This window comes from Drepanopeziza brunnea (genome assembly GCF_022702325.1).
Source record: "Drepanopeziza brunnea f. sp. 'multigermtubi' strain 214-2 chromosome Unknown ctg9, whole genome shotgun sequence".
Taxonomy (NCBI): Eukaryota; Fungi; Ascomycota; class Leotiomycetes; order Helotiales; family Drepanopezizaceae; genus Drepanopeziza; species Drepanopeziza brunnea.
Genome location: NW_027094072.1, coordinates 344,811 through 370,000, shown reverse-complemented (window position 1 = coordinate 370,000; position 25,190 = coordinate 344,811). Strand labels below are relative to the sequence as shown.

The window sequence follows — 25,190 nt, the reverse complement described above, 5'->3', positions numbered from 1 at the left end:
TGGTGACGGCGTCATGGGGGATGTGGGATGCGAGGAGGGGCTGGTGGGGGCGGAGGAGAGATAGAAGCTGCTGGCTGAGATGGTGTTGAGGAAGCTATGCGCTGAGAGCAATGGTGCTAGTCTCGGCTTTGGTATATAGACACACACACAGGCATTACGATAGAGGGTGTTGACATTGACATCAACAGATGATAAGTAGATGAGGGAAACGAAGACGTGGAAGGAAGTGTATACTTATATAAGCCAGTCTTATATACGCCAGTATCCGTTTTGGAGTCTTTTGAGAAATGGTTGTTGGGTCGGGTGGGCAGTCCAGTCATCCATTGCCCGCTCTGGGCCAAAAAAAGAGAAAAAATTAAGAGGGAAAAAAAAGGGAAAAAAGAGGACGAGAAGAGGATTTGTCGCTGAGCTCTCGAGAAAGAGGATGTGAACCAATGAACATGAAGGGGTTTCCTTCTTGCTTGTCGCAGTCGCTCAGAATATGTTGCGTGTATGAGTGAGTGAGTGAGCGAGCGAGCTGCTGCCGCTGCTGCTCGCCGCTACCCAGAGTAGATAGTAGAGAGAGAGAGAGATGGCCGTGACTACGACTACTACTCTACCACGACCCCAACCAAGCCGCTCCCTCACACCATATCCAGCTCGCGAGGAATTGTCCAAGGCCGCGGATAGATAGTGTAGAGGAATGGAAAGTCCCCGAGTTGAGTTGGGCGCGAAAACTTCTCTTGACTTGAAGAGTAGAGAGCAGAGTAGAGCAGAGTAGAGCAGAGCAGAGCAGAGACGGGCCCAGACGAGGTTGGGGAGCGCAAACTAACTATCACTGGAAGGGTCCTGCTTGCTTGCTTGGTACATCCATATCCCACATCTTGGGCTTAGGGTCCAGCTTGCTCCCGCCAGCCGACTGCGAAGACGAGAGAGAGGCTACCGAAAATTTCATGAGAAAAACATCTCTCTCTCTCTCTCTCTCTCTCTCTCTCTCTCTCTCTCTCCAAAACGAGAAACCCTCACCCCCAGAACTAGAACACATCACAGCCCACACACACACGCGCGGGCGCGCATACATCAAGGATCAAAGTCAAGAAAAGGATTTTTTTGGACGGGACGGACTTAGGCAAGAAAGAAGAAGAAGAAGAAGAAGAAGAAGCAAACCACTTCCCGATAGCGATAGGCCTCGCCTGGTCTCGACACCCACCATTATCATCATCATCATCATCACCATCATCACGTTCAAGCCGCCCACGAGTAGCGGCTTCGGAACCGCAAGCCGTGTGAGCAGCTCGGACCAGGGCTTCTGCTTTTGCTTTTTGGCCGGCTCACTGGAGCACCAATTCTTTTCTATCAATTTGAGATGAACGGGACAACCTTTGATGAAAATTTATCTGATGATAATTCCGAAAATAGGTGGAGAAGCGAGTTACGAAAGAGAGCAAAACAAAGAAACGCAGAAGTAGCCGACAATTCTCCCATTTTCTTTGGCCCGGGAAGGGGTCTGCGACAAGTTTGGAGGTTTGACGTGTCTGGACAGAAACCTGGGCTGGGAATCGGTTCGTGATAGAAGTACGATTGGGCTTGGTCTGTATGTACCCTTGATTGTCAGATAGGGAAGGCAAGACTCTGATTGTTTGAGGGTTGGTGGAAAAGGGGAATGAATACATGTGAGGTTATGCTTTGGTGGCCTTTTGCATAGATCAGCCCCTCGCTTCTGTTAACTTTGAAGAGGTGAGATGCAAGACATCAGACTAAGGATCTACATGCCATTGCCACCCACAATGCTGATAGGGTATTGGACATATTAGACAGGACAGACACGTAACATGTTCCAGTACTTGGCCAGCTGGTAAATTCAGCATCCCTCGACTGCCCAAGTGCTGCACTAAGGGTCCAAAAATCTTGTATTCCCGTAGGTAAAGATTTTACAATCATCCATTCGTCGCCCGTGATAAAATGCCGTAACGCCAAAAGACACATTCCGATCAGTGCGATTGCAGCCAAGCCAGCATTTGATCGAAAGCTTCGGCCTGAGCAACCTTGATCTTCGCGTCTTCGTATTCTCCAACCACCCCAAATCCATGAGGAACACCGGAATACGTTTTGAACTCGTTTTCGATGTTGTTCTCCTTCAAGTACTTCTCGCCATGCTCCTTGATCTCATCGGCAAAGAGCTGGTCGTTCTCAACACAGATGAATGCCAGTGGTGACTTAGTTCCTTCGAAATCCTCTCTAGTAACCAAGGTCGCATGGGCAATTGCTCCGGCTTTGATATACGGTCCCTTGTTGACAGCGCCAGCGCCAGCACCAGCCTCTTCGTCTTTCGCTTGTTGGATCCATGGGGCGCTATCGGGTTTCTCACCGGCCAAGAGCAGTGTCATCCTTCCACCAAAGCAGTAACCAACTGAATAGATCCCTCCGCCACTTGCAACGGCATCTGCGAACTCATCCTTCGCTGCCTCGATAACTTTTTGGATGATCGGAAGGACCTTTTCTGGTGTTTGGCGTGCCAGCCACATATCGATCAGGAACGATTTCGCAGTCTCCGCAGCCCGCATCTTGATTTGCTCGATGATTGAAGGATCCTTGTCTTCTTCGTATGTAGCAGAGCCTGGCAGCGGATCATCGGAAAACATATCTGGTAGGACGACGAGAAAGCCTTCTTTGGCGTATCTGTCCGCTTGGATCTGATTGTTCTGGGAATGGAGACCCGTAGCACCCGTCAGGAATAGTAAAAGCTTCGAGGGCGCATGAGGATAGTCGGCAGGCTTCGAGATATAGACATCGATCCCACCCAGCTGTGACATTTCCCCGCTTGGCCCTGCTCCCGAAGCTGTTCCAAGTCAGCACATGCTGTCTTGCTGGGCGCATTACGTGCAAGAAGTTCTGAAAATACTGACGAGTAGGTCTGTCCTTTACACAGTGTTCCTGGTAAAAAAGTCAGCGCTGCGGCTATCTTTTGCGTAAGTCTCATCTTACCCCAAGGCCGCCCATCGATGCACCGGTTTGCGCGGGAGTGTCTCCGGGGACAATGCTGGCGCTGGCCGTAGATGCCTCGGCCGCATCACTCTCTGGTGCCTTTGTCGCAAGCTCTGGGTCAGACATGGTCGCTCGAAGATGGTGGTTTGACTTTGGAGAAGTTGTTGGTCGCAAGAAGCTCGTATCGCAAAGGTAAGGTAGGGAGGCTGTGGGGTGGGACTGGGGCTCGAGGTGGGGTTGATTGTTTGAGCAGCGAAGCGAGCCACTCTACACGCCTTGACCTTCGAGAACGCGTCGACGAAAGGCATACCGCGTCAAAAAGAATTCCTGCCAACAAACATCGACAAAATCGCAACATTAAAAATGGCCGAAGAAGCGCAAAAGCATATCACTCGAGGTGCTCTGGAGTAATAATATATCCTCTCCTCAAGCTTTCGACCTTGCTAACCATCGTAGTGCTATTTTCAACGACCCCATCGCCCTCCAGGAGCAATACCCGGTTCCGGTATGCCAATGTGTACAGATCAAGACTCTTGCATCCTCCGGCGAAGGCGCGGCGGATCGTTATCGTCTCGTACTGAGCGATGTCGATAATTTTGTGCAGAGCATGCTCGCCACTCGTACGTCCCAAAGGCATTGTTGAACGCCCGTCACTAATGGCCTTCCAGAGGCAAACCATGTTGTGCACGAGGGAAAGCTGAAGAAGGGTTCTATCGTCAGACTCAAGCAGTACCAGGCAAATGCCGTCAAAGGCAAGAGGTTCGTAAACACGCGGTCCAGCTTTTCTAGTCTGTGACTGACCAGGGAAGAATTCTGATTATCTTGGACCTCGAGGTTATCGAAAGCTTGGGAGAGATGGAAAAGATCGGAGACCCCGTTGCTCTTACTGTAAAAGAAGAGCCAGATGTCAAGCCTGCGAATACGACAATTGCTGGCAACGGCTTTTACGGAAACCAGCCCAAGGCATCCGCTCCCATCAAGCAAGAACGAGCACTTCCTTCCCGGACTGGACCGTCGAGTTCCGCGTCGCATGCTACCATATACCCCATCGAAGGCTTGTCGCCATATGCTCATAAGTGGACTATCAAAGCTCGTGTGACTCAGAAATCTGACATCAAAACATGGCACAAGCCGAGCAGTGAGGGAAAGCTGTTCAGCGTTAATCTTCTCGATGAAACTGGCGAGATCAAGGCAACAGGTTTCAACGACCAATGTGACCAGTTATACGAGCTATTCCAAGAAGGCGCGGTCTATTACATTTCGAGTCCGTGCAAAGTCCAACTTGCAAAGAAGCAGTTCTCTAATCTCTCAAACGACTACGAGCTCACATTCGAGAGAGACACGGTCGTAGAGAAGGCGGAAGATCAAGCTGACGTCCCTCAAATCCGGTACAACTTCACCGGCATCGGAGAGCTTCAGAATATCGAGAAAGACTCCATGATCGACATTATTGGGGTTTTGAAAGAGGTAGCGGATGTCAACCAGATCGTGTCGAAGACCACACAAAAGCCTTTCGACAAGCGTGAACTCACTCTTGTCGATGAGAGTGATTTTTCTGTTAGACTGACAATTTGGGGAAAGTCTGCGGTCTCCTTCGATGCGATACCCGAATCGATCATCGCTTTCAAGGGCGCCAAAGTCTCGGATTTTGGTGGTCGAAGTTTGAGCTTGCTGTCTTCCGGGACCATGGCTATCAACCCCGATATCTCAGAGGCTCACAAGCTTAGGGGGTGGTACGACTCCCAGGGACGAATGAACACCTTCCAGTCGCACCAGAACATGTCTGGCGCGGGAGCTGCCGGGGGTCGAAGTGATCCCTTAAAGACAATTGCGCAAGTCCGAGAGGAAAACCTGGGCATGTCTGAGCAACCGGATTACTTTTCCGTCAAGGCCACTATCGTCTATATCAAGCAAGATAACTTTGCCTATCCCGCATGCTTAAACGATGGTTGCAACAAGAAGGTTATCGACATGGGCGACGGCAGTTGGCAGTGCGAGAAGTGCAACGTCAGCCACCCAAAGCCCGAGTATCGATACATCATGTCATTGAACGTGAACGACTACACGGGCCAGCTGTGGCTGAACTGCTTCGACGATGTCGGACGTCTGGTCATGGGTCATAGTGGTGACCAACTCATGGAGCTGAGGGAGAATGACACGGCGGCCATGGAGAAGGCATTCGAGACTTCAAATTGCACGACTTACATCTTCAAGTGCAGAGCGAAGATGGACAACTTCCAAGACCAAACAAGGTACTTACGTTCTCGTCAAATGATTTTTTTTCCCCATCGAAAATTTGACGTACGGGCCGAAATAGCTAATGCTAATCAATCCTTGATGCAGAGTCCGCTACCAAGTCATGAATGCCTCGCCCGTCAACTTTGTTCAGGAGGCGAAGAAGCTCGCAGATCTCATCAAGTTGTACAACATTGATTAGGTGGGTAGGTAGTAGGTAGTAGCTGTCCGGGGAGTCTTTCATTGTGTTTTTCTTGGGGATGGACCAATCCAATGGCAGTGTCATGTCATATGCATGAACGAACCGACGGGGCTCAGATTCTTCTTGCACGTAGATTACGGAGGGACGATGAACGGAGGGACGATGAAATATCTGGTGGGCATAAATGATACGGCGTTATGGCTCCGTTGTGTTCTTTTTTTACGGCAGTAGATAAGCAAATGAAGTCCTTTTTTTTTTCCACCCGATTCTGCTTGTATATTATGCATCTCACGGTCACTGCGTTTCCACCGAGTCCGCTATGATTAAGTATAGATGGCTCATGACTTCCCCTCTGCCTCCCCCCCCCCCCCCCTTCTCAAAAAGACTGGGTGAAGTAATAACCATCGAGTGGAAGCTGAGTTACATATAGATTCCTTGTTATTTTCTTTTCTCGAATTCGAAGAGCTGTTATTGTTTTTGTATCTCCCCTTTTTCATAAGCGAGGACAGGTAGCTAGCTAGGTACAAGCAAAACATTTACGCTTCAGATAGATAGATTAATAGCAAATATCAAGTAGAGTAGGCTTGCTTTTTCATCAAGATTTCCACAGCCTGCTGGCCCCGACAAAATTTCTCCAGTCAAGAAGATATCGTGCAGATAATCTTTCCTTTCGTCGTGTTCTTCTCCATGAGCTGATGCGCTTCGACAACCTGCTCCCAGGGGAAGACTCTGTCGATGAAGATCTTGAAGGTACCGTCTTCGAACTTGGACATGTACCTGCGAGATTGATTAGTAAAAAGCCTTCTTGCATCTTTTTATGTGCTTTAGTGTTTGCCAAATTTCCGGAATTTCCAGGATTTGACACTGTTGGGCAGAGAGAGGGAAACGCACTCTTCCAGTTTATCCCTCAGCTTGCCCTGGTACTCAGCATCCCGGCTCCTCAGACTGCTGCCTTCAAATCTGATCCTCTTCCTGATAAAGGCTCCAATGTCCACGCCCGCTGGCAACTTCGTCCCACTCATCGCCCCCAGGTGCACAATATGTGCATCTTTGGCCGTGACATCCAAGTTTCCCTGGAAGTAATTCTGGCCCACAAAGTCAATCACGACATCCACCCCCTTGCCGTCTGTCGCCTTCAAGATCTCCTCAGACCAGTTTTCCGTCTTGTAGTTAAAGCCAGCTGTAGCGCCGAGCTCCTTGACGCAGAAATCGATTTTGTCTTGCGAGCCGGCCGTTACGTAGATGGCGGACGCGCCGCCGACCTTGGAGAGCTGAATCCCGGCGATGGAGACAGAGGAAGCGCCAGCATGCCAGAGGATTGATTTGCCCTTTGTGAATTCGCCGACCAGATACATCGCTTGGGTGGCTGTGATCCACGTCTGGTATGCTCCGTCAACATCAAGTACATCTTATCCTCGAGTCCGTCTGAACATCGATTCCATCTCAACACCAACACCACCCACGGCCAAAAGAGGCGCGACCTACCTCTGGGACCCCTGCCGCCTTCTCCCAACTCAAATGCACCGGCTTATGCAGCAGCATATGCGTATTCACAGCGATGAACTCCGCATACGCGCCCCCATACGCCAGGCCAAACACCTCGTCCCCAACCTTGAAGCCGTCCTTGCAGCCCTCAGCCAGGCTCTCCACCGTGCCGCTGAACTCGACGCCGAGGATGGGCCCCGCCTGCGGCGGCAGCGGGTACTTGCCCTCGCGCTGTAGCAGGTCCATGCGGTTGAGGCCGAAGGCTTTGATCTTCACGATCGCTTCGCCCCGACTGGCTGTCGGCTTGGGGATCGAGGCAATGTGGAGGGAGGTTGCGGGGCCGGTTTTGTTTGTGATGTCTGCGGTGGATGGGGGTTAGTTTGTGACATTTTGGTTTAGGGAGGTTGTGATTTTGGAAGAGGGAGGGAGTGACAGACCTACGGCTCGCATTTTTGTGGCCATTGTTGTTGTGGTGGTCGGACGTTGCGAGAGGAGTTGCTTTGATGATGAGTTTAGTTATATTATATTCGATAGAAATTGTAAAGAGTGCTCGAATAGTCCAGAGTCAAATAGGAATTGGGGAGACTTCAGACTGGAGGAGGGGAGTGTCTAGCTACCTTTGAGCTGCCCAATGGAGGGGTCGAGACGATGACGACAGCGGGGTAGAATAATTGCTTTATAAGCCAGCCACATTCGGACAAAATAAGGAGATGTGAAAGCTAGGCCACGAACAACGTTTACTCTTGAAAACGGAAACATCGCCCGAGCTACCGCAGCTGATTTCAGACAATTACCCTTGCGCAGAGGAAGTCTAATCTGGTAACAATTTTACAAGCCTTTTGGTGCCAATACTGATCCCGAAACGCCTGTAAATGCAACCTTCCGTGAAGTCATTACCCCCGCGCCCTTCACAGCTGCCCAGCTGCCTTAGCTTGTCTCTCGACCTCGAATGTAAAGTCGAAGTAGCCTTTGTCGAAATGGTGAACTCGAACGTAGCCATCCTCACTTCCACTGGCATATCCCCTTCCGGTTGGATCAGCTGCAACAGTGTCTGGAACCTCCTTGTTAGCAATATTCTGGCAGGATATGAAGTGGGTTGTTAACATACTCAAGGGTCCAAAGTGCCCACGGACTCTGCCAATCTCCTCCTCAAAGATCTTGTGGTAGAATCTGGCTTCAAATTTACCCTGTCTCGAGCTGGTTTGTGTGACATTCATAGCGTCTTGTCCACCCCCGAGTATAACAAATTCCTTGTTGGGGGTCATGGCAGCACTGTTCAAGGGAGTGTCGGTGGCGTAGGTCTTCATGACTTCGAGGTCAGATGCATTAATGAGCTGTGGAATGTGTGAGCGACAAGTCAAAGCCCCAGAACCGTGAGTGTAAGTGCCTGCTTACCTTCGCCGTCTTGTCCTTCGACGCGGTGATGCAGTAGGTGCGATCGGAAGACCATTGGAGATCAGTCACATGGGTATCTTCTTCGCCCTGCGCAAGGGCGTGCACTTGACTGTTGAACAGTTGTTCCCCGGACTTCGCGTCGTACTGCGACACAGATCCATCCCAGTGGCCTGCAATGATGTACTTGGACATGTAGCTCCATCCTGCCACCGTAGCCTTGCTCTCGTCGCAGGTGATTACCAGGGACTTCTCATCCGACTGCTCAGCCTCGACATCAAGCTTGATATCCAGAACGACGATCGTGCCCAGGTGACCCATGCGCTCTTCGGTGACGGCCAGCAGTTTTGAACCATCCTCGTTGAACTCGACCCTCTTGATGGCGGTATTAAAGTTCCATGTTTTGAGACACTTGCTCGTTCTGATATCCCATAGCCTCACCGTGTTATCCGCGGCGCCACTGGCGATCACGGTGCTTGTCGGGTCGCAGTCGACGGTCCAGATGGCTCCTTGGTGGCCGTGGTACGTTCCGAGACGCTCTCCATTGTGGGAAAACCAGGCGCAGATGTGCTGATCCTTCGCGGTCGAGAAGATGATATCGCCGTCTCTGTTATATCTGATTTGGGTGAGAGCCCGCTCCTGTAGTGGGGAAGGTTCAGATTAGAAGAGCATACAAGCAGTAGAGGGTGGTGACTTTGGGATGCGGCTCACATGTCCTTGTAGTAGAATGGGTCTCATATTGGGCGGTTCGATAAGTAAGCTATCTCTCCCTGGAATTTGAATGTTGGAGGGAGGGGCAGCTCTCTTTTCTTATAAGAGTTCGCGATGCGATGCGATGTTAGCCTCAAAAGAATTGTGTGTGGTTGAGGCAGCCAATCAGGACTGGTCTGGTCTTGTAAGTAAGGATCGGACTCGGGGGGTAGAGGAGGGGTCGCCGCTACAAGTGACTCACCTTGGACGGATGAAAGAGAAGACCATATGGGGGAATAAATGCACCCTTAATTGAGTCATTCTCTGCACTTTTTACAGTCACTTTTTTTATTTGAATCGAGTCATATTGTCTTCGGTCGCAAGTTTTACAGGCCCGACATGTCCATGTTCCGGCGCAGCAGCTGTGAAGCGCTGACCTTCCAAACGAAAGCCATAGCAGCAGCTACGGCAACTGCTCCTGCTTCAATTCGTCTACCTTGGCCACCTTTGGACCCAAGGCTGGTACTGCGAGGCCAACAACAGTCCCAGTCCCCGTCCCCGTCCCCGTCCCAGTCCCCGCCCCAGTCCCAGTCCGGTGACCGTTCAGCCTCGTCGGGGAACACCGTAAAATCGCGGGGTCAACGTCTCGGTCATCTTCGTCAATCCTCATCTCTCCCTCTCCCTCTCCCTCCTTCACCTCACCGCCGCACATCTCAACATAGATTGTTCTCCAGTACTAGACTCGCTATGACGGCTACCAAGATTGATGGCACTGCCATAGCGAACAGCATCCGTGAGAGGATCCATGCCGAGATTGAGGCGACCCAGAAGGTCAACCCTCAGTACAAGCCCTCTCTCAAGATTATCCAAGGTAGAGATGCGCCCACCACTGATGGACGCCAACGCTGACCAAAGTCCAGTCGGAGATCGTTCAGACTCTTGTTAGTACATGCGCATTGACCTTCTATGAGCCCTGAACTAACACGTCTAGCTACCTATGTTCGCGCGAAACTAAAGGCTGCTGAGCAGGTAGGCAAATTGCCATACACACCAGTCATACTGCCTGACTCATACTTTGGAATAGGCCAGCATCGACTGCGAACTCCTCCAGTATCCCGAGACTATCTCTGAAGTCGAATTGCTCAAGGAAATCACTCGTCTCAACCACGACACTACAGTCCATGGAATCCTGGTCCAACTACCAGTGCCCGCACACATTTCCGAATATGCTGTTACCTCGGCTGTAGCAGACGAGAAGGACGTTGATGGATTTGGAGCGAGAAATATCGGGGAGCTAGCCAAGCGGGGAGGGCGGCCTCTATTCATACCGTGTACCGCCAGAGGTGTGATGGCTCTGCTCGATGCGGCCGACATCGACCTCACAGGAAAGAACGCTGTTGTCTTGGGACGTAGCAATATTGTGGGAAGCCCCGTCAGCTATCTTTTCAAGAATGCCGATGCCACTGTCACCGTCTGCCACTCCCGAACGGTTGGCCTTGAGGAGCATGTCAAGAATGCGGACATTTTGGTGACAGCCACTGGTAAGGCGAACTTTGTCAAGGGGGAGTGGTTGAAGCAAGGAGTCGTGGTTATTGACGTCGGAACCAACTTCATCCCTGACGAGACGAAGAAATCGGGTCAGAGACTCGTTGGCGATGTGGATTTTGCATCCGCCTCAGAAGTGGCCTCGTATATCACTCCCGTTCCGGGTGGGGTTGGACCCATGACAGTTGCTATGTTGCTTCAGAACGTCGTAGACGCGGCAGCGCGGTCATCGGAGAGCTAGGGTCAGAGCTTTATTCCGAAAAATCCATGAAGCAACACATATTGTCGACGCCATTCCCTCGTGTCACTTTTTGTGATCAACTAACTATTTGTCATGGGATGGATAGTCAATAACCCATTCCTCCTCTACTATACTAATGTTAAAGCTATGATTCTCATCATAACCGGAGCAGACTTGGAAGTCACACGGTCAAGATTATAAGGGTCTTGATCCAATCGTCAGTCAATTACAAGGATCGGCTTGCAAGCCCTGCCTTGAACTACTGATTTTATATAGTACAAGTCTTTATCTTGTATGCTGCGCTGAGCGAAAGATATTGCTTGTCTTTTAAACGGCAGCGTTCATCTCTTCGCCAAGAGAGCAAGATGCGCACGAAGCACGTAAAAGCTTCGAAAGCTTAAAGCGAGAGTATCTTTTCCGCCGTCGTATACTGTAGTAAGGAACGCATTCGAAGGGCACCATGTTGGAGCGAGATTACAATAGAGTAACTATGCCCAAGGATAAAAGGTATAGCTCAAAATGGTACAAAAAGGCCCCGACACATGTTAGGGCTGCGAACTACCCTTGCCGGATTGTAGTGATTGCTGAAAGCAGAATTTTGGTTGAGGCCGAATCTCTCACGATTGGCATAAGCCATTCAGCAATGGCTTTCCAAGGGCTCGATCCGTAAGAGCTCGAGGAGGGATAATCACCTGGGCCGCTCTTTCTTACCCCTCCCTCATGTACCTACCTACTGTACTGTACAAGCAGCGATTTGAATGCGGGTACTTCCGAGTTTCTTTGAGGCCAATCATCGTGGTCCAAACACCGCGATTTGCCGAGCCGAGGCATCATTATGTACCCCGGATTCTCACCACTTCACTCAGCCTCTACAGCCTCTACTACTCTAACAAGCTTCAGTATCTCTTCTCCAAATCCCTACGAAATCTCTCATCATGGACTCTGCTACTCTTTTCGATGTCAAGGCATGTCCCCTGTGAATAAAATTTGCAAAGCCAATGCTTTCGCTTCAACATGGAAAATGGAGGAAGCAAGTACTGACAAGCTACGACCCCAGGACAAAGTCGTCCTCGTTACCGGCGGTGCGAAAGGCATTGGCCGTATGATCTCGGAGGGATATGTCGTTAATGGCGCGAAGGTGTATATTTCATCGAGGGACAGCAAGGCGTGCGAGGAGGCTTGCAAGGAGTTGAATGCGTTGGGTATGGATCTCTTACCTCCATCGCTGTGAACACTCCACTCCACTCCTTGTTACCCTCCAGCTGTTCATTCAGTGCACGGGTCTTGAGATATGAGATGAGTACTAGGATTGGATTCACGATTGAAGTGAATTATAATTCGACTTAAAGCTGGACTCGATGTTGATATAAGGGTGTAGGCAAGGGCTCAGCACACTCCATCCCGGCCGACTTTTACAAAGTGGAGGATTGCAAGCGCATGGTTGAGGAGCTGAAGAAGCGGGAGACGAAACTGGATGTACTGGTGAACAACTCGGGGAGTAACTGGGGCGAATCATATGACACGTTCCCAGAAGCCGCTGTACGATTCCCCCGTTTTTCGCTCTCTCCCTCTTCCCCATCCCTCTCTCGTATCCCCCCAAACGATCCAAGGGCAGCTAGCTAATCGACACTCACTGTCTGGGCAGTGGACCCGCGTCCTCACCTTAAACCTCACCCGCGTCTTCACCCTCACGCAGCTCCTGACACCCCTCCTGGAAGCGGCGCAGACGCCCAGCTCGCCCTCCCGCATCATCAACATCGGCTCGGTCGACGGGCTGCGTGTCCCCTCGCTCGAGACCTTCTCCTACTCGGCCTCCAAGGCCGGCCTGCACCAGCTGTCGCGCGTGCTGGCCAACCACCTCGGCAAGCGGAACATCACGAGCAACACGATCGCGTGCGGGCCCTTTCAGAGTAAGATGATGAAGGCGACGCTCGAGACGTTCGGGGAGGCTATCAAGGAGGGGATCCCGCTCGGGAGGATCGGGAGTAAGGAGGATGTCGCGGGGACGTGTCTCTTTCTTAGTGGGAGGGCGGGCGCGTTTGTTAATGGGGCGACGATTGCGTTAGATGGGGGGAGTTTGGTAGGGAGTAAGCTATAGGGGAGGGTGGAGGGGGGCTGGGCTGGGGGGGGAAAGGGGGGTGTATCATATGCAGACAGGCCAATGTAAGTACATGTATGAAGTGCGAGGAAGTTTATTCGAATCCCCCGTTGGAAGCTGTGCATGGATAAGAGGTGAGTAGACAGATGGCCACGCCTCTCTCTCTCTCTCTCCACTTACGATTACTTCCCTCTTTTCATCTCCCATCTCCCATCTCCCATCTCTCAAGTCCCAAGTCCCAATCCCAAGTCCCAATCCCATCTCCCAATCACCCCTCTATTCTCTCTCGCAATCACGCGCTACTCAAGTTCCAAACCCTTCATATATATATGTATGTATGTATATACATACATATATATAAACGAAATAATACCCACGGTATATACCCACCCACCTACCCACCTACCTACCTACGAATGAAAAAGAAAAGGAAAAGGAAAAGAAAAAGGAATATAAAGAAGTAGGTTTGGGTTTTCTTGGGGGTTTTTAGGAAGAGGGCTTGCCTTCTGCGTGTCTTTTGCTGGTTAGGGATGGGCTGGGGGTGGGCTGGGCTGAGCTGGGTGAAGCGCCATCTTGAAGGTTTGGGCTCAGGAGATCTGCTTCGAGAGGCTGGTTTTGTTGGTTTGTTTATTTAGTTATTGGTTATTTCATTCTTTCATTCATACATTCATTCATTCATACATTCATGCATTCATCACAGCTTGGCTCGCGCCTCGGTAGGGCGATGCACAGCCCCTCCCCTCTCCACGAAATACTCCTCGATCTTCGCCCTCGCCACAGCCAGCGCGCCGACGTCCTCGACCGTGGCCGGGACGGGCACCGCCTTCCCCCAGTCGCCGTGCACGGCGTTCTCGAGCAGCTCCCGCAGCACCCGCCGCAGCGTCTTGCCGGACCGCGTCTTCGGGATCATGCCTTGGCCCTGGATCATGCCGCCCAGCGAGGCGATGGCGCCGATCTGCGTGCGCACGAGCTGCTGCACCTCGGCCGAGAGGGCGGCCGAGGGGATGGCCGAGGGGGGGTGATCCCGCGTCGAGAGCGTGATGAAGGCGAAGGGGAGGTGGCCCTTGAGGGCGTCGGGGATGCCGACGACGCAGCACTCGGCTATGCTTGGGTGCGAGGAGATGGCTTGCTCGATTGAACCTGGATGGGATACACCTGTGTGAGGAGAGGACAAGAAGAAGAAGGAAAAAAAAAAAAAAAAAAAAAAAAAAAAAAAAAAAGGGTAGGCGAGAAAGTGATGGGAAAGTGACTTACCAGTACTGAATCGGTGAGCAGCGACATTGATGAGATCGTCTGATCTCGACATGACGTGGATATATCCTTCCTCGTCAATCATCCCTGCATCCCCCGTGTCCAGCCACTTGCCCTCAAACCTCTTCAGATACCCTTTGTAGAATCTCTCTTCGTCCTGCCAGAGCGTTCTGAATCCCGTAGGCGCAAGCGGCATGCCGAGTACGATGTTCCCCATGCTCCCCTCCGCGACCTCGTTGCCCGAATCGTCAACGACACGGACGTCGAAGCCTGGCATGGCTTTGCCGGCACTACCAGGCTTGATACCAAGGGGAGCGACATCCCGCTTCGTCGTCTTGCGGTCCTTGCCTGCATGTGGGACGAGGGCAATCCCTGATATCGGAGACCCTGATTCAGACGACCACCAATTGTCGATGACATTGGCGCCGGGGGCACAGTATTCCTTAAGGAGCTCCTGGTACATCGTGACGATGCTCGGCTCGGATCTCTCGCCAGCGAGGAATATGGCCTTGAGGCTTTTGAGGCCGCCCCTGTCGCCAAGCTCCTGGAAAAGCTTGTTCTCGGGGTCGTCTCGCCTAATAGCTCGGAGCGCAGTCGGCGCGGTGAAGAGAGTGTTGACCTTGTACTCTTCGATGATGCGCCAGAAGGTACCTGCGTTTGGTGTTCCGACCGGTTTGCCTTCAAAGAGGACGGTGGCAGCTCCGGTGAGAAGTGGTGCGTAGAGGATGTAAGAGTGGCCGACTACCCAGCCGATGTCCGAGGCACAAAACATGACATCGCCCGGACCGTGGATGCCGAACAGATAGCTGATGGAGAGATGGAGCCCTACGGCATGGCCACCTGCTTCTCGGACGACTCCTTTGGGAAGACCAGTTGTGCCGGATGTGTAGATGATGTATACCCCGTCACTGGACTTGACGGGCACACACTCAGCTTTCACTCCCCTGTTCCGCGCACTTTTGGAAAGACGCTGCCAGTTTCTTTCGCCGTTATTCTTATCGATCGGATCCCATCGTAGCTGGTCTCGTTGCCAGATGATGGTTCTAGAGGGCTTGTGGGGCGAGAGCTTGATCGCCTCTTGGATGAAGGGTCTGTAGGACAATGGTGGTTTGGCGCCATCGATACCACAGGATGCTGTGAGTACGGCAACTGGTTTTGCGGCATCGATTCTCTGGGCCAGAGACGCTGGGGCGAATCCTCCAAACACTACTGAGTGGATGGCCCCTAGGCGAGAAATGGCGAGAATTCCAACCAAGGCAGCGGGGATCATAGGCACTGCACACATGTAAGTACGAGTCTGGTATCGAAGTCACATAGCTGAGATATCTTCCAAATGAGATTGGGCAGGTCCCGACTCACTGTAAACCAGGACAATATCCCCCTTCTTGACCCCTTCTTCCCTCAGCACTCCGGCAAAAGTTTCCACTTCCGCCAGTAACTCCTTGTAAGTGATCTTGGTCTTGGTCCCTGACACAGGACTATCCCAAAGAATGGCCGTCTGATCCCCATTACCTGCTTCGACATGTCTATCCACGCAGTTATAACAATTCGAGATCTCGCCATCTGGGAACCACTCCCAGTGATCGTGCTTGGTGCCAGACTTGAGAGATTTGGAAGTCCGGGCGAGCGCTTTGCTGGGCTTCCTATGCCAGGAGAGATGTGAAGCTTGTTCGGCCCAGAAGGACTCGGGGTCTGTGAGGGAGCGGCGCTGAACCTCGTCTTGGAGATGGAGGGGCATTTTGGAGCTGGGCGGGGATTTGGGCATTGTTGCATTGAGATGTTCCTATGGGGGGGGGGGGGGGGGGGGGGGGGGGGGGGTTACTTTATGTTGTCGAGTAGGACTTGGGTCATTAGCTTGCCAATCCCACTCCAGTGCAGAGCTCCGTGGTACTTATTTGAACCTGACAAAGCTCCGTGGTCGTGGTTCAGTCGGTGTGGTCAGATGAGTGTTACGAGACTTCACTAGCAACTGTGGTTGATACAGGTGTAGAACACAACGAAAGGAATCTTGCCATCTCAACAAGTGGAAGAGAATTCATACCACAGAACAGAGCTCACTCACTACTTGAGCTTACCGCGAATATGCCGGACGTGAGGATTGAGGTTCGATGCTGTTCTAACCGCATCGTCCAATTGGCGCTTCCCCGCGTTTGCTCGGTTACAGCGAGTCGGTCGTCGGTCGAAGGGAAGAAGTCCTCATGCCCAGAGAACATAATCCTGCCCAGCGCATCAATAAGTCAAAGAATCAAAAGAAAGAGAGAGAGAAGACGGTTGGGAAGAGGGAGAGGAAGATCATCATTGTGCCATTGCCTTATTATTGTGTCGGGCAAGCCAGACGCTCAGGGCAGCTGGCTGGACTCGAGTTCAGAGCGGAAGGCTGGTTGCAGACTCTTCGACCAGAACATTAATCGGTCGGAAGTAAAGAGCGGGTGGGAGAACTCAGCCGGACGAAGATTTCGGAGTGAACGCTTCGTGCGACCCTGATGATAGGTGGGTAAACTTCCAGGGTCAATATGACGAAGAAAGATGAGTGGCTTAGATCTGGGAGAGTGACTGTTGGTTTAGAAATCTATGGGTGCCGAGAGACGGACTATGCAAGAAGAGCCCCAAGATGGTGAAGGGTTCTCGAGGGGAGTTGCAAATGAGAACGAGCGTTCTGAAGACGTTGGTAAGGCCAGGTAACTGTTCAGGTAACTGACTGGTTGAAGCGCCCAAGCGTGATTCGAGGGAGTGCAGGTGAGCGTGTGCTCGATTGTACTAGTACTAGTAAGTTGGGAAACAAGACAATCCAAAGAGAAGTCAAGTTAAAATCCAAAGCTGCGGATTTCCAGTTCCGGTCTTAGCCATGGAGATTGGTATTGACGAGGTAAAGCCATACTTCTGGCCGTTTCGGTACCAGACTCTACTATGTACTACCGGTATGTACGTCGTAGCGACGATACCAGCCCCGCTCTGTGATCCTGCTGCTCCCTCGATCATAGGCACGTTATGAGGCGCACAAGAGGGCGATGAAATCTGCTATGGAAGCAAGCAAGCAGCCAGCCAAGGAAAAGCTTATCAAAACGCGTACTCCGTATGCCAGGGCGGAAGCCAAAGTTGCTCAAGGTGGGAGGGAGGATGCTTTGTTGACACGCGTTCCCCGACACAGATTGCGGACGTCCCGCTTGTGCAGGACGGACTGACTCGCTGAACGAGTAGGAATAAATGATTCGACGCAGGAACGGCGCATTAACCTTGCCGCGTTGCATCTGGCACTGCAGAGATCTTTGGAGTCCAACACGGATGGGCATTGTAGTAGTACGTACTACTAGTTGTACGTTGTACTACGTATACTACCTACGTATATTGGTTGGGACGTGGACGGTGGAACCGTTCAATCTTCTCCCGAATCGCTCGCTGCAGCTGGGAGATTTGCTCCACCGCCACCACCCGAAGAGGCGCACCTTGTCTTGAATTTTCTCACGATCCAGTCCCCGGCCGCTAGGTAGTAATCCGTATGTTCGGCCGGACGGGGCGTGGCCGTGAATATTACTTCTTTCTGTCTTTCACTCGGGGAGAGCTCGGAGAGGTTGGCAGTTAGTTATTGGGCAATTAGGCAATTAGGCAATTAGGCTATTGGGCTATTGGGCTATTGGGCTATCATCGTCGACCTGACCGGGCATCTAGCTCTCGTTGCTGACGGCAACACGAAAGGGCTGATATCGGAACGTGATGGTGGCACAGAGGGGGGATTCGGTACACCACCACCACCACCGGCCCTGGCCTATCGTGATACGCGACAATCTATTCATGAGGCGATTTTCATCAGCAGGCCGGCCGGCTACAGCTCGCTGCCCGAGAGAGATTTCATTTCCCGCGAAGCGAGATTGTGTTCAAGGTTGCTGTGGAGATCTATTGCCAACTATTGTTTATTGTTCGTCCGGGGAAGAAGGCTTCGAGCGAGGGCAAGGAAGCTTGAGATTCGATGACAAGATGATAGAGTAGAGTATACTGACTTCTCCGAGTATTCTTCCTGTGCGGTATACGGTATCTACGGAAGAGTCGTGCTAAAGTCAAAGTATAAAGCTCAGAATCAACGTCATGCCTACTGATTGCCCCCATGTCGACTGATAACCGACGGCGACGGCCATTACCATTACCAGCACCATCACCGCTACCACTACCACTACCACTACCATCACCGCTACCATTACCACCACCACCATCGCTCTGCTTCTCCATCTGATCCCTAATAAAAGAAGCGTGTCCCAATCTCCGGCGCGCCGACTTGTGCTGACTGCCGCCATCCATGTCCTGGATCAACAATCCAATATGTGACCAAAAGTCTTTGCGACTGGGGTTCGAGCGAGCGGCCAGGGCGAAACGATAAGCAGAAAAACAAAGAACAAAAAAAGCAAAAGCCAAGTCAACAAACACACGGCTTAAGCTTGTTGGGGTCATGTCTGGATGGATCCGCCCAGACCACTTTACCCCTGAGCCCCGAGTCCTGAGCTAGTCCTGAGCTAGCCCTGAGCTAGCCCCGGGCCAGTCCCACTTTTCTGATTGGCCAAGCCCGCCCCACACGGAGCTCGTCCTCTCAGTACAGAGTATAAGAATTCGGCTCTCCTTCTTTCTGGACCCCCCTAACCGCACCCTCGTTCGTATCTCGCATACATCTACCTTGACTTTCAGTCTACCACATTCGTTTTCGAACCTACACTTCTCTCTCCAACGCTTCCGCAATTGCAACCGCAACCGCAACTTCAACCTCAACCTCAACCTCAACCTCAAACATCAACTTCAACTCTCCCTCTCACCCCCCAATAATCTTCTAAGTAACCTAATACCTCCTACCTACACCAACCGTCACGATGCTCTCCTCCGCTGTCACCTTTCTTGCGCTGGCGTCGTCGGCCGCGGCCAACTACGGCTACGGCTACGGCTACGGCTCCGGCTCCGGCTCCAACGCCAGCGTGGTCTACATCACCGAGGTTCACACTGCCTACACCACGTACTGCCCAGCTTCCACTGAGTTGACCTTCAACGGCGTTACCTACACGGCTACTGAGGTGAGAAGGCGCGCGGGAGATGGAGCCCGCCACGACGGGGAGCTGTACTGCTCCGAGTCGCGTCGAGCTCCCATCCTTGCCCCCGAGCGCGATGGGAAACACCAGCTAACACTCTGCAGTCCACCACTCTGGTCATCACCAACTGCCCTTGCACTGTCATCAAGCCAGTCGTCACGTCAAGCTACGTGGAGTGCACCACCTGGTACCGCCCACCTGTCTCCTGGTACAGTTTTGCAACTTGAAGCTAACGATATGAACAGCTCTGCGCCGTCTCCATCTATCCCGGCCTCCCCTCCCGTTGTCCCATCTGTCCCGGCTGCACCTCCCGTTGTCCCATCTGTCCCGGCCGCACCTCCCGTCGTCCCATCTGCTCCGTCTCCAGTGTACCCGACCGCTACCCCCGTCGTTCCTGTGTACCCCACCAGCAACTCCACCGCCGTTGTCCCAACCACTCCCCCCGCGGGAACCGGCGCTTTGTCGATTCCTTCGATTCCTCCTACTCCTGTCGCGTCCACCACTGCTCCCCTCGTGGCCAGCGGCGCCAACAAGGCCATGGCCGTCTCCGGCGGTTCCCTGGCCGGTCTGCTCTGCCTTGCTGCTTACCTTTTGTAAGCGGCTTGATCCTTTCGCATCATCTCAGTCACGAACCAATGACTCTTCTTCCGATGTTCGGTAATTCATGATGGGGGATAAACGATGGGATGACGGAGTGGGGGAGGGCGTCGACCCTGGGCACAAGGGCGTTCTGCCTCGATGGAAACTTCTAATTCAGGTTGCACACTTTTTCTTGTAATTGCTTGTGAGGTCGAGGTTGATGTTCATCAACCCGAGACCCATGTCATCACAAAAGTGCGCGATCTTTCAGCTGTCCGGCGGCTTGGGTTCTTGGTTCTGGCTGCATACCCCTCGGTTCATGGAGAGTTCTTTCTGCTGTCGCGAGAGAGTAGGAGACTCGATCAGAGGCGGGTCAAGACGACGGAACGGCTTGCTCCACTTGGCAACATGCTGTCTCTGGCTCTCCTTTCTGGCTCTCGATTCCGTGGATGCCCCGGATGATATACTTTGTACTTCTATACCCTAATGACTGTTACGCTGGGTGTGTTTGTTGGTCTTGTCAACCGGAAAGATGTAGATCTCGATGATCCATCATTTCGCAGTGGTTCCGGCTGTTTTATGTAGACCAATGAATGAAAACGGCAGCGCTGCTCGGAGACCAAGTTCTGGCTCAGCACCCTTGTACTTTAACTGTCCTCATCTTTCAATTCTATCCGTACTGCCTGATGCGCGGCTGAATCCCCTCCCGAACTTGCGTTTCCGTACGGCACGAGATGTTACCGTCACAGTCCGATTGCTAGTTCCGGTCCCAATCACCATTACAATCACACCCACCTCGCCCTCCATCGTCATCTACTTCTACTTCCATCGGCATCTACTTCTATGCAGGTCCCTCGGAGAAACAGTCGTAGACCCCGACACGGCTAACTACGACCCGGCTAACTAGCTCGTCCTCCCGCGTCTGTCTGTCTGTCTGTCTGTCTCTGTCCTGTCTCTGTCCCTGTCTGTCCGCGTCCATATCCACGTCCACGTCCACGTCCACGTCCGTGTCCGCGTCCCTGTCCGCGTCATCCTAAACCCTAGCCACCCTAGCCACCCTAGCCATCCCAACCCATCCCAGCCTCCTCAAGCTCCGATCCCTCCTTCCCCCCCCCCATATCCCTGCAATCCCTGAAATCCCAACCCCCTCCGCGAAGAAGAAGAAGAAAAAAAAAAAAAAAAAAAAAGAAGGAGAAGGAGAAGAAAACTAGGTACTGGTACTAGTGCTAGTGCTAACATGGAGCAGCCTGCGCGGAGCGGGTCGGGGTTGGGGTCTGGACTTGGGTCTGGACTTGGGCTGGGTAAGGGCTGGGGGAAGGGCCGGGGCCGGGGAAAGGGCCACGCCACGCCCCCCTTTTTTTTTTACCCCTTGCTTGGCTTGCTTTGCTGGCTAGGTAGGTAGGTAGGTAGGTAGGGGTTCAACTGCGTGCTTTTTTTTTTTGCTTGCTTTTTTTTTTGGGGATATGCTGCTGCCTGCTCTTATTACTACTGTACTGTGTAGTACTGTGCTGTGCTGTGTACCGGTGGTGGTGGTGGTGGTAGTAGTATCTTGCTTTTTTCCTTTTTTTTTTCTTTGTTTTTTTTTTTTTCCCCAGGGGGAGGGGGAGGGGGAAAAGAGGGGGAAGAAGAGGGGGGGTTTTCTTCCCCTTGCTTTTTTGGCTTGTTTCATACTTACTACTAGTTGGTGGTGGTGATGGTGGTGGTGGTACGGTGGTGGTGGTACGTATGGTGGTTCCGAGGTATAGGATAGGGTTTAGGGTGTAAGTACCTTAGGGTTTAGGGCTGCGTTGTTCCGAGGTGTAGTAGGTACGTAGTACTACGTAGTACGTAGTACGTACGGTTGTACGTACGGTTGTACTAGCAGTACGTAGTACAGTATGAGTGAGGTTCTGTGCTTAGAGGGTTGGGTTGGATTAGGTTGGCTAGGTTGGATTAGGTTGGCTAGGTTAGGTTAGGTCAGGTTGGATAAGGTTAGGTTATTGGTCAATGGGTCGATTAGGTTAGGTTTAGGTTAGGATGGCTGGTTAGTGGCTGTACTGTACAGTAGAGATAGGTACAGTACAGGGCAGGGGTTATGAACCAACGAGCGATACCTCGGCGCTGTACCGCTGTGTCTGTACTGCATGTCTGAATTTTTTTTTTTTTTTTCTTGCTTTCTTTCCTTCTTACAGCCTGCGGTCAGTAGAAAGTGTAGATTCATAGTCTTTTCAGATGATGGGAGATGATGCTGGTTAGGACTGCTCTGTTTGGAAGGTTGGGGTGGGGATCAGATGTGAGATGTCAGATGTGAGATGTGAAATGTGAGATGTGAGATGTGAGATGAGGATAGGATAGGATAGGATAGGATGACAGAAGGCCAGTGCGCGCCGCTGACTATCACACTACGTACCTTTCTACTTTTCACCCACTCAGTCTTTCTCCCTTCTCTGCGTCTTTTTTTTTTCCGGGGTTTTTTCTTCTTCCACTACCGTACTACGCATACCTTTTCTTCTCGTCTTTTCTTTTAGTCTTTCCTTTTTGCCTTTTGTTTTTGCCTTTTGTTTTTGTCTTTTTCTCTTGACTTTTTTCTTTCCTTCTTTCGCTTCGTTTTCGCATCCATGTCCGCCTTTGGTTTCGAGTCTTCTTTTTGACTTTCTGGTGCGCGGGTCCCGCTGCCCCGTCCCCCGTCCCCCGCCCCCCGAAGTGCTACTGGTACGTACTGTAGTACTACTACAGTAGTACTGTAGTACTGTAGTACTAGGACCGCCTGAGGGTGCCTCGAAAGTATAAAATTTCCACTGTCACGCTCCTGGTTAGCCGACCGTCAAGGGGGTCACGACTAGGCCTGTACCGTGGTACGTATAGGTAGTACTACTACGTACTACTACTACGTACTACTTTTGGTGCGCAGAGTTACTATACTACGTAGCTGGCTGTACGTGCACGAAGCTGCCGCCACCGTCGCCGCATCAGCAGGAGTGGAAGGAATTGAAGGAATGGGATGATGGGATGATGGGATGGCATGGGATGATGCGATGGGATGAGATGAGATGAGATGAGACGGGATCGGATGGGATGGGAATCACGGCATGGCATGGCATGGCATGGCATGAGACGGGATGGAAGGATCTCGCTCTCCAAGCTCTGTACCACCACCACTACTACTACTACTACTACTACTACTACTACCTGACTCGGGAAGCCGGGCGTGCAGGACCCAGCTCCAGCTCCAGCCCCACCAACCGTCGAGCCGCGGTTTCTGAATGGCGCAGAGCCCCCGTCAACTCTATCGCACAGACAGTAAGGCTGGATCGCCCGAAGCTGATTGGGTCACGGCCTGGTGAGCGCCCTGGCCGAATTACACTGTCGTCGATGTCGATGTCAGCCTAGTGGAGTTCGAAGCTTTTCCCTTCTTCTTATCCTTCACGCATCGGCTTGTGGGTGTTCCCTTCTTGTGCCGTGCTCTCTCCCCTGATGGCGGTTTGACGCGTGTTTGGGGTGCTTGAGAGAGGGCAAGATCGACGACGGCGACATATATGTCCGACTTGCCGTCTTCTTGGGGGCGGGCGGGAAGGCGGGTAGTCGGGCGAGAGCGGAGAGGGAGGAGATGGGTTGTGTGACGAAGCCGATGCTGATCTCGGGCTGCGATGGTTTTTGGTTGATTAATTTCGAGATGGGGGATGCAGTGACGTTGTGTTAGGTATAGAGTTGGGATAGACGGGTGTGTGTGAGAGAGAGAGAGAGAGAGGGAGGGAGAAAGTATAGATACCGAGAAGGTGGTTGGTGTATAACGTGACTCGTGATTCGCGAGATGGAGTCTTTCTAGTCCTACTCTGTATCTGTCTATCAAGTGTTTATCTTTTTTATCTTTTTTATCTTTTTTATCTTTTTTATCTTTTTTATCTTTTTTATCTTTTTTATCTTTTTTATCTTTTTTATCTTTTTTATCTTTTTTATCTTTTTTATCTTTTTTATCTTTTTTATCTTTTTTATCTTTTTTATCTTTTTTATCTTTTTTATCTTTTTTTCCTTTTCATCTCTTCTTTTTCTGTGTAAGCAAAGTCAGCTAGGCAATGTATTATAGCAGACCAACTGTCAACTTCCAAATCATGCCTATCTATGCAACCGACTCTCTTCTTTTCTCACTTCATTTCATAGCATATAAGCCGTGATAAGCCCAAAATACCGCGGGAAAGGAAAACCGTCAAGCGCTGAGAAAGAGGATAATGCCGGCCTACACAGAGCTTATATTTAAATCTGGGCTCTCGACTCTGGGCTCTCGGTGGAAGGAGAGAAGAGCTGCCTGGTCGCGGTTCGAAACTATGCGCGCCTTTGATTTTGTTTCCCTCTTACTCTCTTTTCTCTCTTTCTCTCTCTTCCCTTTCTCCCTCTTTTTCTCCTTCTCCCTCTTTTCTCTCTTCGTATGGGCCCAGTTGTTTACGAAGCGCAGAGACATACCTACATAACATCAGCACGTCGGCACCGCCACCACAGAATAAACGTGCATCCACTCTCACCTTAACTCCTTGGTCCCAATCACGCATATCCGAATCGAGATATACGACCATAGACAATTCTGCAAGCCTGATTCAAGGACGGAAACCGTCACAGGAATTCACGCCTGCCTTCCCCCTTTTCCATACTACAACCCTTTCGATCTTCGCCTCTGTATACACATCTGAAATTGAACATAGCAAAGCAGCCTCTCAGATATCCCGGAGATCGCTGTCGTGAAGCGTGATTTTTCCGCGGACGAAAATCCTTGGCGGTGTGTTGATCGATGGGCGGGCCGGGTTGCTCTCTTTTCACGCCGGTCTGGAGGGATACGTCTCCTTCTTTTGTATATCCGTGGCTACGCGTGCTGTGTCTGTTGTCTGTTCCGTTTGTAAAGAGTCAGCTGTCGGTATGAGCGATCAGTACCCTTTTCCCGAGGCCATAGACTTTGATATTTGGTTCATGCTGCGCTGCACTCTTTGATTGGATAATCCTATGAGGCTTAGTTCATGCCTTCACGTACGATCGATCATCTTCCTCTGTACTCTCTATCTTTGCCTGTTTCTTGACCCGATAAAATAAGTAAGAGTGGTATCGACGAGAACATTCCATCAGCCAGCCGCGAATCCAAACTCTGGAAGAACAAAAAAAGAAAAAAAAGAAAGGCTAGGCTTCATACAAGAACAGTACAGTAGCCCCCTCTTTCCGCTTCCGCATCAAAAAATACATGTCGCGCGTATCACGGGGACAAACACAACTGCCGGGCTCCTGCCTAACATGGAGGTTGACCCAGGCGCCACCCAAGGCCAGCTCCCACTGTACTCGCAGAACCCCCCACGATCCACTGACCTGAGAACCCCCCACGATCCACTGACCTAGACCCAAACGCGTATCTCTCCCTCCCCAGAGCCCAGCGACCCCTCCCAGCGCGCTCGACGATAGCCAAGTGAAAGAAAAAAAAAAATCTACTTT

General features: G+C 51.6%; 8 protein-coding genes across 8 annotated transcripts; 4 read left to right on the top strand and 4 right to left on the bottom strand.

Moving 5' to 3' along the window:
- Nucleotides 1-1,970: 1,970 nt before the first annotated feature.
- Nucleotides 1,971-3,090, bottom strand: L3040_005516 (uncharacterized protein; the record flags this gene model as incomplete). The annotated part of the gene is made up of 3 exons (XM_007295896.1): nucleotides 1,971-2,818; nucleotides 2,886-2,913; nucleotides 2,965-3,090. The coding sequence occupies 3 exons, from the start codon at nucleotides 3,088-3,090 to the stop codon at nucleotides 1,971-1,973; spliced, it is 1,002 nt and encodes a 333-aa protein (XP_007295958.1).
- A 237-nt stretch (nucleotides 3,091-3,327) lies between these two features.
- On the top strand, nucleotides 3,328-5,401 carry L3040_005515 (uncharacterized protein; the record flags this gene model as incomplete). Its single annotated transcript, XM_007295897.1, has 5 exons — nucleotides 3,328-3,371; nucleotides 3,421-3,584; nucleotides 3,633-3,723; nucleotides 3,774-5,216; nucleotides 5,308-5,401. The coding sequence occupies 5 exons, from the start codon at nucleotides 3,328-3,330 to the stop codon at nucleotides 5,399-5,401; spliced, it is 1,836 nt and encodes a 611-aa protein (XP_007295959.1).
- A 638-nt stretch (nucleotides 5,402-6,039) lies between these two features.
- Nucleotides 6,040-7,348, bottom strand: L3040_005514 (uncharacterized protein; the record flags this gene model as incomplete). The annotated part of the gene is made up of 4 exons (XM_007295898.1): nucleotides 6,040-6,178; nucleotides 6,293-6,780; nucleotides 6,887-7,245; nucleotides 7,324-7,348. 4 exons carry the CDS (start codon nucleotides 7,346-7,348, stop codon nucleotides 6,040-6,042), a joined length of 1,011 nt encoding a protein of 336 aa, XP_007295960.1.
- A 446-nt stretch (nucleotides 7,349-7,794) lies between these two features.
- Nucleotides 7,795-9,016, bottom strand: L3040_005513 (uncharacterized protein; the record flags this gene model as incomplete). Its single annotated transcript, XM_007295899.1, has 4 exons — nucleotides 7,795-7,937; nucleotides 7,995-8,220; nucleotides 8,282-8,917; nucleotides 8,990-9,016. 4 exons carry the CDS (start codon nucleotides 9,014-9,016, stop codon nucleotides 7,795-7,797), a joined length of 1,032 nt encoding a protein of 343 aa, XP_007295961.1.
- A 699-nt stretch (nucleotides 9,017-9,715) lies between these two features.
- L3040_005512 (uncharacterized protein) lies at nucleotides 9,716-10,754 on the top strand (the record flags this gene model as incomplete). Its single annotated transcript, XM_007295900.2, has 4 exons — nucleotides 9,716-9,839; nucleotides 9,889-9,909; nucleotides 9,960-9,997; nucleotides 10,053-10,754. 4 exons carry the CDS (start codon nucleotides 9,716-9,718, stop codon nucleotides 10,752-10,754), a joined length of 885 nt encoding a protein of 294 aa, XP_007295962.2.
- A 935-nt stretch (nucleotides 10,755-11,689) lies between these two features.
- Nucleotides 11,690-12,852, top strand: L3040_005511 (uncharacterized protein; the record flags this gene model as incomplete). The annotated part of the gene is made up of 4 exons (XM_007295901.2): nucleotides 11,690-11,719; nucleotides 11,812-11,956; nucleotides 12,133-12,293; nucleotides 12,400-12,852. 4 exons carry the CDS (start codon nucleotides 11,690-11,692, stop codon nucleotides 12,850-12,852), a joined length of 789 nt encoding a protein of 262 aa, XP_007295963.2.
- Nucleotides 12,853-13,546: 694 nt separating this feature from the next.
- L3040_005510 (uncharacterized protein) lies at nucleotides 13,547-15,868 on the bottom strand (the record flags this gene model as incomplete). Its single annotated transcript, XM_007295902.2, has 3 exons — nucleotides 13,547-13,992; nucleotides 14,107-15,378; nucleotides 15,463-15,868. The coding sequence occupies 3 exons, from the start codon at nucleotides 15,866-15,868 to the stop codon at nucleotides 13,547-13,549; spliced, it is 2,124 nt and encodes a 707-aa protein (XP_007295964.2).
- Nucleotides 15,869-18,953: 3,085 nt separating this feature from the next.
- L3040_005509 (uncharacterized protein) lies at nucleotides 18,954-19,763 on the top strand (the record flags this gene model as incomplete). The annotated part of the gene is made up of 3 exons (XM_007295903.1): nucleotides 18,954-19,151; nucleotides 19,271-19,353; nucleotides 19,412-19,763. The coding sequence occupies 3 exons, from the start codon at nucleotides 18,954-18,956 to the stop codon at nucleotides 19,761-19,763; spliced, it is 633 nt and encodes a 210-aa protein (XP_007295965.1).
- Between the last annotated feature and the right edge of the window lie 5,427 nt (nucleotides 19,764-25,190).